This window comes from Stegodyphus dumicola, chromosome 7, assembly GCF_044657685.1.
Source record: "Stegodyphus dumicola isolate Sdum_Otavi_A_Nest chromosome 7, ASM4465768v1".
NCBI lineage: Eukaryota > Metazoa > Arthropoda > Arachnida > Araneae > Eresidae > Stegodyphus > Stegodyphus dumicola.
Genome location: NC_140774.1, coordinates 44,078,419 through 44,091,983, shown reverse-complemented (window position 1 = coordinate 44,091,983; position 13,565 = coordinate 44,078,419). Strand labels below are relative to the sequence as shown.

At 34.4% G+C, this 13,565-nt stretch overlaps 1 protein-coding gene across 2 annotated transcripts in view; it reads left to right on the top strand.

Moving 5' to 3' along the window:
- The window catches only part of LOC118204402 (uncharacterized), a 39,182-nt gene that overhangs the window by 19,918 nt on the left and 5,699 nt on the right, over positions 1 to 13,565 (top strand). The window contains exons 1-2 of one of the 2 annotated variants that reach the window (XM_035376729.2): positions 8,025 to 8,181; positions 11,907 to 12,357. In XM_035376729.2, coding sequence (XP_035232620.2) covers positions 11,961 to 12,357 — 397 coding nt within the window. In that variant the 5' untranslated portion in view covers positions 8,025 to 8,181; positions 11,907 to 11,960. Of the gene's footprint in view, positions 1 to 8,024; positions 8,182 to 11,906; positions 12,358 to 13,565 lie in introns of those variants that run through there. The other variant, XM_035376730.2, reaches the window with a different exon arrangement.

Below are 13,565 nucleotides of genomic sequence, written 5' to 3'. Positions count from 1 at the left end.
ACCTAGTGGTTAAATGTACAACTAAGGGGTAGGGATGTTACGAGGGAAATTTGAGACGTTTCTTGATGTACTATTATGCAACATTTTTTTCATTTTTTGTAGTTATTTTACTGTAAACTTTTCAAACCCCAGAAGGAACTATAAATCCTTTATATCTAAGAATACATTTTTAAAGTGCATTTATTTTTCATTCGTCTGTACTGGTTACACTTTATTCAGTTTGCTTTGTCTTTCTTATTCGTACGATATGAATGGAAGCTGCCAAAGACGTCGAGAGCTATGGGTTTGAATTCTAGATAAGAAGCTATGGTCGTTTGTGATGTCTGTAATCCATTTGCAAATTCAGGAGCTAAGGAATATTCTCGGTGCCGAAACGTTAAAATAAAAAAGGAATTCGGCTATCTTTTGGCCAGTTCCAAATCGTCAAGGCCAGTATTTTGAAAAAATTAATTCAGACGAAGCACAGCCGAACTTCATGACGGTAAAAGCACACTTGTGTGCAGACTTAATTTCCACATTAAGTCGAATTTCTGAAAAACTCATCTGCAAATTTTCGTGAAATTTGGCATGAACATACATTTATAACAAAGAAAGCTATGTGCTATTCAAAAGTCATTTTATACATTGATGATTATCAGTAAAGTTCACAGTGCAGAGATACACTAAATCGATGCTGTGATATTTCGAAATGAAAATGAAGTCGATTCTACTTCTGCAACAAGGCAGGTTTCATCTCTGGGATGGTTCTAGGAGGAGGATAACAAAATAAAATTGTTCTCTCAAGATAGTAGATCGTCTCAGACGTGCTCTTCCTCAGAAGTGCTCTGTGCAGGGTTACCGTCAGGAGACCTGGCTGTCCAATCAATGCAGCGAATATCCTCATTGTTCATGTAATCGTCGACTAGCTGATCAACACGTCGACGAGCGTTGTCGTCCAATAACAGCAACCTAGGGCTAACTGCACCTCTGAAAAGTCGAACGGTTGATTCTTAAGATCTCCTTTCTTTACCTCATAGTAATCAGGAAGCCTTTGTCCAAACCAGGTAGGGATGTGAGGCCGTCCAACGCAATGCCTGCCAAGCCATTACCCCTCCACCACCGTAATGATTTTTTTTTCCTAATGAGGGAGACATGGTACCGTGTTCCGGGCTCTCTTCAGATACAGGTACGCCGAGAATTAGTTTCCAGGTTCATTATCGACTTATCTGTAAAACGCACGATGTTCCACTGAAATCTGGTCCAAGGCGCATGTGGTCATCACCATGCAAACGCGCTTTCTTGTGGGCTGTGGTGAGCGGGATGTAAACTGAAGGTCTCTTGCATATAGCCCTATGGAATGAAACCTTCAGGCAAATGTAGATAGTGAAATTCGTGTTCTAAGGGCAGCTTACAGTTCATGTAAGAGCTGTGAAGCTATAGTAGTTCGTTCTGGCCGCCCTGAAAGTGCCAAATAACGATTCTTATTTGTCGTTGTGGATGTTGGTCAACCTTGTGCATGTTTTTTCGATATGGATTCAGTGTTCTAAATGTGTTTCTACAAATTGCATACAACACTGGGCATTACACTGAACTATATAGCAACCTGCGCTTGGGACTGGTCTGCCTCCAATCTACAGACAATTCTCCACCGCATTCCGTCATCCATAAGTTCGTGGGTATTCATCTTACTTGATATATTATCCAATTCTTGCGAGAAAAACGGCGAATATCTCGAAGGAATACAAGCAAACATATTGCTGAAAACCCTTCGTACGCTTATATTTCCTCTACAATCCCAGATCAGCAGACTCCCAGGTTATGTTTACGTATATGACTCTGAATATTTGCATCGTTCTTCGGGGGGAGAGGATAATTAATACCTTTGGTACAATACTTCTCGTAAAAATAGACATAATTCTGAAATTCTAATTTTCTGAATAATAATTCATAATAATTTTGCGCACGAGTGTATTTATATGGTTTTAAAATTAATAAGACAAATTTTAAATAGATTTGATGTACACATCTGTGTTCCAAATCCTTGATGTGGCTATATTGCTTAATGGTTAATCCAGCCCTGAATGAGCAAAAAAGTAACAACATTGTCCGGAAGCATTTCTATATAAGCTTGTTATGTAATTATGAATTAGTATCTATTGCGTCGATCGATTATTTGACTAGTTAAATTTTGTTTTGTTACCCTTTATGTCTTTTTTCGGAAATCAGTTTTCGGAAAATTACTTTCCACTTTTCCATTTTCTTTATGGCTTTCAAAATATTACAGGAAAGCTAATACAGCGTGCAGTTAAATTCCGTTTTAAAGTTTCTGCACTATTCTAAACAGCAAACAAACATAGCTCCATCTAATGATTTTATTAAGACCTGATAGCGGGAATGCAACAACGGCAACATGAAATTGAGACGGATGTCACAGTTTCAAAATTGAAAGTATATAGAAATGTTAACATGATGTTTTGTAAAAAAACAATTATGAATTTCTTGTTTAGCATATATAATTTTCAATGATAGAAGGAACGCACCAGTGGCGGCATGAATCTAAGATGACGCAACTACTTGGAAATTGGGAATTCATCGTCCTAATATAAAGGCCTTGAGTGTGGACCTCGTGGGATGTTTTTATTTTATTTTTTTTTTAATCAAAATCTTATGTACATGGTGATCCTCCTTTTGTTTTGAGTGTTAAGTGTGTAAAACTTTATGAAGGTCCTATAGAGTCTATGAGGATTCATTGGTAACATACAACTTTGATTCTATGTCGAAGACGAAGTAGCGAATTTTTGCTATGTCTCTAAGAATAAATACTGCAGAAGGAAGGCTTTAAAGGCATTGGACACCGAGTGTTGAGAACTCGCAGCATGAAAATCAAAACTAAGCCGGCTCTTCATGAGCTGTTGACACGCAGCTTATACTGCTTCTGAAACACGTTTAAATTTGGATACTACGTCGTAACAAATTTACATTCCGACAGAAAGCTAAAACCAGGAGGGAAAGAAAACTAAAAATAACTGGTTAAAATAAAATCAATCCTTTCAGTCCTAATAAAACTGTAGATTTGTATGAATGACGCTTACACGAACAAACAGACACTGCATTATATATTGTTGCGTGCGTACGGGTTCGTAATAATTTGAATGCACAAGTCAGATAAAAGATTAATAAAATTTATTCTTATCAAATGGAATATAACAGAACGCTTAAATTTTCCTCATAGATATTCATACAAGTGTTCAAAATATCACGCATTAAAATCATTTATATTTCAAACTACTAAAAACGTCAAAATAGTACAATGCAGTGCAAAGCGTTATCGAAAGAGGAAGCTAATTGAGATATCTCAGTTCACGCGGAACTAAATAAATCGCAATAACAGTAACTAAGCAACTAACTGAACAACTGAACTGAGATACTGACATTACTTTACTATGCCGAGATTAGTTAGCTCACATGCTAGCTGTGTTCCGACTCGGTTTAAGTGCTTGTGCCTTAATGGCGCTAAAAGTTAAAACAATCATGACATAAAATTACATTAGAATATCATACATTAGGGAAAAAAGAAAGAAAAGAAAACAGTCACAAGTTAATTACAGTCATCGTACAGTAGGCTGGAAATTTAAAAGTCCAGCTGTTCCATTAAGTCAAGAAACTGCAGAACACGCTGAAGAATTTCCTCGTGCGTAATCAGGCTTTTCAGGGCATTAATTAGCAAATTTAAAGACTTTGCCAAAGAAGTTAGCAAAATGATCCTGAAGGCTTTCTACAGGGAATCCAGTTTTCGAGATGGAATCAGCAGTCTTAGAAGTAGCACAGCATTCACAGCAACAGAAACATCAAGTGGATTTTTTCCTGGGCTTGGAAAACTTCTTGTTGGTATCATACGGCAGCTCAGGAGCAGTCTTGCCAGCATTCTTTTTATTACGAATGTTGGGGTAAAATTCGCAACCTTTTGAATGAAGCAATGTGAGATTTTTTACATCTCACACAGGTAGACTCTTTTGGTTCAGTGCAAGTGTAGGTAAGATGATCCAACTCACACTTGAGACATCTCGGATGAACTGAGACTCCAGCTTCCACTGTATGTCTAGATTGGCATGAAAATTCCATGCTGTGTTCCGGCTGTCAGAACTTCGTGCTATAGAAGGGCCCTTCAAGTAGAATGAGTGCAGCATAATAAATCCAGAAGGACAGGATACAAGATTAATGAACTGAGATCTTTGATCGTATCTTTATTTCTGGACTCAACCACCAAGAGTTTTTTTCAGTATCATGAAAATTACAACCATTATACATTTTATAGGTTTAAAATTAATAAAGATGTACATTAGTACATCAACACACAGGGTCGAAAGTCGTACGAAGGATTTTCTGCGTCTTGCGCTATGCTGGCGTGAACGCAGTCAGAGAAGAGTCGTGTGATCTTGAGAAGGCACCTGGTTGGTCAGCTTCGAAGTAAGCAAAGTTCATTAAAAGCTCTTAATTAAGCTAAGAAATTGCTTAATTTGATATAAATTTTTGTATTTTGCTTTAAAACATAGTCCATAGGAAAAATGGCTTATGAGAAGCAATACAGTGCAGTTAGAGCTCGAAGCATAAAATCATAAAATAAACTAAGTCTAAAACAAGTGAAATCTTAAGTAAATAAAACTATTTTTGAGATTTCTGGAAAGCAAAAGCAGTGGAATTATGGTTATACCCAAGATAGTGTTCAATTACGTTTATTCGATTTAAATACAAATTACCGAGACATCCATTTATTCAATGTTAAATGCACGTGCTCCTGTATTTTTACTTTTCCGGCAAAGCTTTCTCTTAAAATTTGTCTCGCGCTGCATTGCTCGGGGAAATAAAACAGTTTTAATTATAATTCTACTAAAATTAGCTATCTAAATACAAAATTCATAATAATACATATAGATGATTTTTATGAATCCGATCAGTGTTATGTCGCAGTTGCAGCTAGTAATTTATAATAGCTAAGATGAATCTGCGTTATTTACTTCTAAATCGCTTAGTCTGATAATTAATAACTGCTTTTAATACTGCTTATCATGCTTAATGGTTAATTCAGCCCTGAGACGCTGACTTTTCTCTAGTTTCTAAGTCTATGTGTGCAAAATTTCATTAAGATAGGAATAAAACTGTAGATTTCTATAAATTACAAGCCCATGGACACTTTTCTTTATTTATATAGAAAATGATTTTACTAAATGGAGCTCATGTAATTTCGTGGATCCGGTTAGTAATTAATAATAACATGTAAATCTGCGCTATTGCTTAAAAATCGACTAAAAATGAGGAATCTTAAGAACTGGTAAGCGAATAATCGCTTAGTTTAGTAGACTGAGAGCAGAACTCGACAAAGGTTAAATACCTTTTATTATTCAAAATAAATTTAACAGCCGACTCCTTCTTGGAGTTTACAGCAAAGCCTCCACTCGGGCTTGAACTCAGGAATACTAAGAAATAAAATTTAACTAAGCTAAAAAGATATAGCTGAAGCTTCCAAGATGCTACTGGAGCTGGTCCCTTATTGGTAACTAATGGCGAAGCTATCAAGGGCCTAAAGTACGGCCGATCGTAAAAATAGCTTAGAGAGAGTAGCCTAAAAGGCGAACGCGCGCTCCTCAGAATCTCTGGCTCTCTAACACGTCCTAAAAATTCTAAAAACACGTCCTGGATGGAAATCGTAAATTGAAATTATAAATTGAAAGTAAAGTAAAGTGGCTTAAATTAAACATGAATTCTTAAAAACTTAGAATAAATCTTACAATCTGTTAATTTATAAAATTATTTTATAACAGAAGAAATTTGACTTATGCTTTACTGATTTCTATAAATTACAAACACATGGACACTTTTCTTTAATTATATAGTAGATGATTTTAATGAATGGAGCTAGTGTAATTTCGTGGATCTAGTTAGTAATTAATAATAACCCATAAATCTGCGTTATTGGTTTTAATCTTTCTTTCAAATTTCAAATTTACTCTGTTATAAGTTATCGATTAGTTCGCTAACTTATAACAGAGTAAATTTGAAAGAAAATCAAATATCTTATGCTTTACTGAAAAAACTATCAAGTAGAAGATAAAATATTTTAATTCGGGAAGTGGCAACATATTCCTTTAAATCTCTGAGTTTATTAAATTCGAAATGACAAATATATTGAGAGTGGCAACGAACTTTTTTTATATAGTAGAGTTGCGTGATTAAATTTGAAACATAAATATCTTACACTCTGCACAGTGGCAACACAAAGCTTTGCCGATGACACATTGATCTTACCTATTTATTATATATATATATAATAAATACTTAACTGTTACTTAGTGACACAAATTTAACGTCTTTGTTATCTTTTTCTAGAACCGTTTTAAAAATGCTGGTATTGATGATTTGATTAAATTCTCCCCTATAATATGACTTTTCCCAGATTTAGCGATGAGTAAATAATTTTGATAACTAGCTTCCAAGAGAACAATTAACAGTTGCATTATGACCAGTAAATAGAGACTTTAATGTTACTCTTTTTTTTTCAAAATTTTTCTTTAAAGTTTGAAAATAATTCAAATCTGAATTAATATGAAATAAATATAAGATCAGTTGAAAGCAGTTGCTGTTGCCATTCAAGGGAAGAATAATATACGTATTGTAGTTCCTACAGTAAAAAATAAAATGAATTCGTTGGCGACATAAAAGCTTATTTATTTATTATAGATATATAATAAATAGGTGCGCTATATATTATAGATACGAATGCTTAAATGCACATTATTCAATACGTATTGTTTCAACCGACTAGTGTCAAGAGTGCAAAAAATAAGGATAAATATTACAGCTCATGATACAAACGAGTGCGTGAGATAAACAGTTATTAAGCCAAACAGAAATTTAAAAAATTGGTTTCGATCAAATATTGGCTTCACTTTATCTTGATAGTATTTAATTAAAAAATCAAAATGTTTTTCAAGCTTTCAGTGTTCTCTGTTCAGCTGGTCACTCATTCATGTTGTAAAGGGAGAATTTAAGACACGTACCTCAATAATAATAATAATAATAATAATAATAATAATAATAAGTTATAATAATAAAAGTTTCATATTTTAACAGTCGCCCAAAGTGGTTTGTAAAAGTTCTTTACGCTCTTGGCTGAGGTCGCAATCTACCAGTCTACTGTTGAATTCACTCCTGCTTATCCTCCTTTTTTGGTCTTTTTAGCTTTATTATTAAGCGTCATTTTGCTGGCACTTACGCCATATACTATTCAGCAACAAAAGTATAAAATTGTTAAAAGCTGCATTGCAGCATGTGTTTAGAATTCGCGATGCAGTGTTTAATAAGTCTTGACATACATTTATATATTTTTTCACTCTTTTCTCAGTTCATTATATGAATATTCCTAACTTTTCATGTTTTTCTAATTTTATTTATTAAATATCAAGGTCTCTGCATTTACATAAAATTCAATTCAACAGCAAAATCACAAAAAGTTTAAAAACAGCATATCTTTGAATTTCCGATAGACAGACTTGCGCGCTGGAGATAAAAGTGTCTTATTTCGTATAGTGTTGCTACTGCTCGTTTTCAAATCTTTATTTGTTAATCAAAATTCATTAAAGCTTTACAAAAAATATGAGATAACTAACAAAACACATTCGAAATTCGAATTTCGGGCTTGCAGGTGCCCAAGTTCCGGTGGAAGATTACGTTATTCAGTATCAGATGACTCTAGGTACCGTTGTTTTTTCACAACGCAAGGAATATACATGCATATAAGCAAAAGCAGATTCTTTATTATTTAATATCTTTAAAAATAATACAGGACTATAATATTGGATGGCAACAGTTTGAAAACTGATACAGACGCAAAATCCCATTTCAAGACTAATAGCTACTTCTGGGATCATAATAATTAAAAAAAAAAGAAATTATTCTACTTATCGTGCAAAATCAACTGTAAATATTTATGTATAGCGTTCGCATTAATCGTTATCGTAAATTATTTGTAAACTTTCCAATGAATTTTTTTGGTTAGTATAATTTGTGGTTTCTTTAGGCTGTTTCTAAAAATTAAATGAAAAATATAAAATTTATTGACGAGTGTGAACTAAGAGGAATAATTATTTTGAAGTTCCTGGATTTGAATCATCTAAATACGTTTGTATGGGAGTTTTCAACCTAAAAGTAAATATGTGTCTTTCATGTCTTGATATTTTGCACTTAAACAGAATTTATTAAAATTGATCTTTTAAATGTATTATTGATTTAAGTTATTGCGAAAGCACTGCCATAATCAGTAACTAATGTGTTGCCTAAAAGTAGTGGTAATGCGTCAATAGTTCTGAAAACACTTCATTGTAACATTAACATTAACAATCTTTCAATTAATCGTCTGTCATATCTATCACTTCTGCCGGTTACTGGAAGGCTTTGTAAACCGTCAGCACTTCCAATTCTATTAATGCTCCACAGCGACCGCTTTAGAGCCCGAATAACATCCATATTCTGTAATGGATCCACTGTAATAATGCGATGGATTCCTCGCAGTGGTTCCTTCATTTTGGCGAAGAGAGAGTCGCAAGGAATTCTGTCGAATGTAGTATATAACGGCTGTTCCAGTACAGCCCTCGCTACCATCGTAGGAGATCCATGACAGCATTCGCATAATGACACCCCGCATTGTCATGGAGAAAGATGTGCGATTCATCACTAAGAAATGTTGCCTTTTTTTTCCGAGTGCTGGATGCAGAGGATGTGTCAAGTGACAACTCCCATCACCCCCCCATAACAATGCAAGTGCTGTTTGGAATCTACTACGACAGAGGTACTGGAATATATATCGTACTTACCTGATATAACTCTATGTGCGTATATCTTCGTTGGAATGAAATAACCGCTACGAAGGAGATACATCACATCATTACAGAACACTGGAGGTTATTCGTGTTCTAAAGAGCTGGAGCATCACTAGAAGTGGACGTGTTGTCTTGATGGCGTACGAAGCCTTACAGTAATTTGGCAGACTGTAATACATATGGCAGGAAGTTATATTGAGGGATTGAAAGTTTTTGTGCCTACGGTGACAAAGCATTGATGCATTTCTACTACTTTTTATCCATCCTATGTATCTATACATAGTAGTATGTTAAGAAGCTTGGCTTTTGTTTAAACTTCAGACATCCTTTAATAAAATGGAATGTTGATATGGCTATGTCAAGATAGTTAACACTGTGTTTTCAATTGAATGAAATCGTGATTAAAGTAGTTACATCCGCCCTAGCTTTAATTAAAAAATATTTTTTCCTTTTAGAATTTGAAACATTTACCTGCAATAAATTATTTCGAGATACAGGCTAACTAGTCGAAATTTTGTCCAATTCGCATTCACTTCCACTAATGTGAGGAATGTTTTAATCAAATTCAAGGTAGTCTAAACGTCTCTGAAGTTTTCCTTGCTCACAACTTGCAAGATGAGGAGCGTGGGATTTGTTGATTTGCCATTGCTAACATTCCATTAGTCCTTGTTACCAGTTTGCAGAAAGTAGACAAATGTTATCGCTAGTTAAAATTAGAAATCGCTAAACATAGTATGGCTATAATCGTTCGATTTTGGTTCTTGATCCGTGGTATGGCAGGATGAATGGGTAAACATGCATTCACTAAAATCTTAACAATGTTTAATTTATAATTTAAGCATTACAACGATTTAACTGATGAATTTCGGACGATGATATATATATATATATATCATATATATATATATCATATATATAATGATGAAATATCTATGCAATTATATAAATATATAAGTAATAATTCCGGGAGCATAGAAAAGAACTCAACTTACAGTCGTCGTGGGTGAGAGTGCAGGCTTACAGATGAAGACAACAAAACATTGACGAATTTTCCCGTTTTTTTTACCACGCATATAAAATCATCTCTATAGATATTTATCCAATCATAATGAAATTCGAGACATTACTATGATGCAATCATAACGAAATACGATAAATTGCTATTTACATCGCTTCTTAAAATTAAGACGCAGGCAGTTTAGACGGGGAAGCAAAGCGAGGAGCTATTAGCAAGGTAAAAGCTAGCAAAAGAAGTGACGTAATTAGCTGCCAGGGATATTTATACCAAATTTGATGTACAAGTACAGCTGATCTATGATTGGTTAGTTAGTAGCGTTACATAACGTAGAAAAATCTCGAATTTGGAGAACAGATGAGTTTAGGAAAGAACCAAATTTAGAATGTTAATTTTGAGGTTGCCAATTATTTTTTAAAGAAGCTACCGTATTTTGTTATATCATACGTATATATAATAAATACGGACGATGAAATATATATATATAAATATATAAATATACACATATAGAAGTCTTAAATGCTTGGAAGACATGTTCGTTTAGCATATATACATTTAGTATATATGCAACTTATGCATCTTTGAATAAGAAGAGCGGTAAATTTAATAAATGGTAACACACTAATTTAGAGGTTGTTTGTCGATTAAAATAAATGCATTTTAGAATATGTTTAGATATGGGTTACAATAGACAATTGCTAACATCACTTAGCCCCCCCCCCCACAAGAAAAAAAAAAAAAAAAAGGATGTTTGTAGAATCTTTGGGTTTCTATCAATATAAATCTTGTAAACTCAACAGTGCCTTTACGGAGAATCGCTGTTGAGATGTATCAGTTGCTAGTTAAATCGAACCACATCAAGAACAAAAGAGGCGACATACAGTTACCAACAAACTTCATAAAGTAGTATGTTGGCTTCTTTCTGATGGAGTGCTATAAATAGGACACTGAAAAAATTCTTTTTTTGAAGAATGATTGTTACAAGAGGAAGGGAATGCAAAGAAATTTTCTGTCTGAGCCTAAATTTTGACTGTATTGTACTGCAATATGTATCTTGAACGACGTATAAGACCCTGTATTTATAAATATAATCAATGTATACTAAATCGGCGAGGCGCCAGTGTGCCCCCTTCTTGACACCTGGGGCTGTTCTAGTAAATGGTGGACGTGGTGCTGTATTGATTAACCAGTATGGTAGAGGCACAGTGACCACGTCCCCCGTCACTTGTACTTGTATTGTACTGAGTTGAACCGCCTGTGACTAATTAGAAGCAGGAATTTCCATCTGCGGTTTTCTGCTTTTCTGCTTTTTGTAAGAAAAACTATAATAAAAATTTCAAGTTTATTCTAATTATACTTTTTATGCTAATTACAATGAAAGGAAGCAGATGATTAGATAATTACCTAGTAAAACCCATATTTTGTTCGAGTAAGTGTAACCTTAACAGAGCCACTGATAAGTCTCTTCGCAGAATTTTTCATGACCGTCATTTTAATCCGCATATTTACTGCAGCAATATTTATAATTTCATCAGATTCCTTAGTAGTAGGTACAAAACTCAAACACAACTCTAAACATCATCCTAAATATACTCATGAGATGCCATAATCGGTGAACGACGATGCCATTTCATGGCAATAAAATTCTTAGAATATATTTCATAGAAGCATTTTAGCCTTTTGGTTTTAAACAAATTAGGCAACCCAAACACTCATGGAATAAAATTAGCTAGATTAACAACATTAGATAATTCATATCAGTTGCAGTTAATTAGTTACTTTTATGTTTGCTACCACATATTTTTCTGGGGAAAGCGCTATGTGCTTGAAGTGGAAAGGAATAGAACAGGGCAAAAGTCATGTAACTAATTAATAATTTAAAAGTTGCAAACGAATTAAATTTATCCGTAATGATATCAAATTACCATTTACATACAGGAATCGAAGTTTATATTATTGAGTAATTAGGTGTTTCATATGTTAAGTTCATTTATTGTAAGAAGATTGAGATTAAAATTTAATCGATTTTGTTCTTACAGGTCAGTGCAATTCAGAAAACAGTTGTTCCTCTGAAGGCTTAGAAAGAGCCTGAGATGGTTAAAAAGCAGAAAAAAAAGAAAGGGAAGGGCAAGGGGACAAAGAAGAAAGTTAAGAAACCCTCTGAGAAAGATATAATGAAAACAAAGATTCAAGAGCTGGAGGAGGAGCTAGGTATTCGAGAAACTGAGCTTCAGCACCAAACAGAAGAGCTGAATCGGTGGCGAGCCCGTTGGGCTTCTGAAATAGAAAGCAAGATTGCCTGCGTTTCTCATCTGAAGCGGGTCTTGGAGCGTGAAACAAAACAATGTTCCAGCATGCAGAAGAAACTCCAACTGCAAAAAGACCTGAGGATGCTAATAGAGCACCGCGCTCTTAGTCAATTTGCCGATGCCAATAGGAATCGAGAAATGTTGAGGAGTGTTTTTCTGCAGCAGAAATCGGAGCTGGAAGGTAAAAAGGATTTTTCCTACTGTTTTAGAGAGTCAGGAGAAAACATTACTGTTCTGTCCGGGTTTGGGGTTCGATTTTATTGCCCTTTATAATATACACACTTTGGCGAGAATTCTGACGTTGAAGTCTTTGTTTAATATACTAATTACCACGTCAGACATATTTGGCTGATACTACAATCTTTCAAATCTATTCCTAATTTGGCTGATACTCTCAATTTTGGCCATATACCCTCCTCCAGGCGCTGTTGCTGATAATCTTCGGAAATGTGTTATTACTCAATAAAAGATAATATAATATATTATTATATTATCTTTGATAAATATCTAGCGACAATGTGAGAAAAAAATTATATTATTTCGGCTTCAGTTAGAACTATTCTTTTTGCCGTTATTTTTACCCATTTAATTTTTCCTAATACGAGGTGCGTTTAATAAGTTTCTGGCTTAATAGATTTGTACAAGATGTATGCCTAAATATGTCTTACTCAATTTTCTCTAGTTCACTTTGACTTCAAGGTACTTTGTATTTAGATTTATTCAACGAGGAATTCCAGCCAAAGAAAGTGTTTTGTCGCAGTCTTGAAATTTTTTCTTTAACAGCATCCTTTATATCTGCTTCCATTGTAACGTGATGAATCACGCAAGTGCAGTTTAAGTTTTTTTTTTAAATATTTCATTTCTTTCTCTTGAAGAGGGAGGAATGTCATTTGGATCCAGGATTGGTGAATATAATGGGGGGGGCGAAAAGAATCTGAAAACTACAATCTGAAGAGCAGCTCGAAAAACAGAGACTTACGTGCGGACGTGCTGCCATAAAAACAAAGCATTTTTCTGTTGACTTTGCTGTAGTGTTTTTCTTTCATAATCTGTCACAGTTCGGTCAAACATTTGGCACAACTAATGCTTCCTACAATGGCGTTACGATGTAGAAATCATCAGTAAGGAGCATTCGCTCTTTATCGCAAAAGAATGGCTACCAAAATCTTCATTTTTCCTGCTCTTGTTCTGTTGTTGTTCATAAGCTGAACTCGCGCGTAAAGGAAGATTTACTGTACTTCCGCGGCATCCTCGTCTGTTTTCATTAGTTTAAAAATGATCTTCATCTATGATTATCAAAAACAGAACTGGAGAACAACCAACAGTTTTCTATATTTCTGGATCAGCCTCCGGTTCATCATACTTAATACATATACAACTTTCCATGAA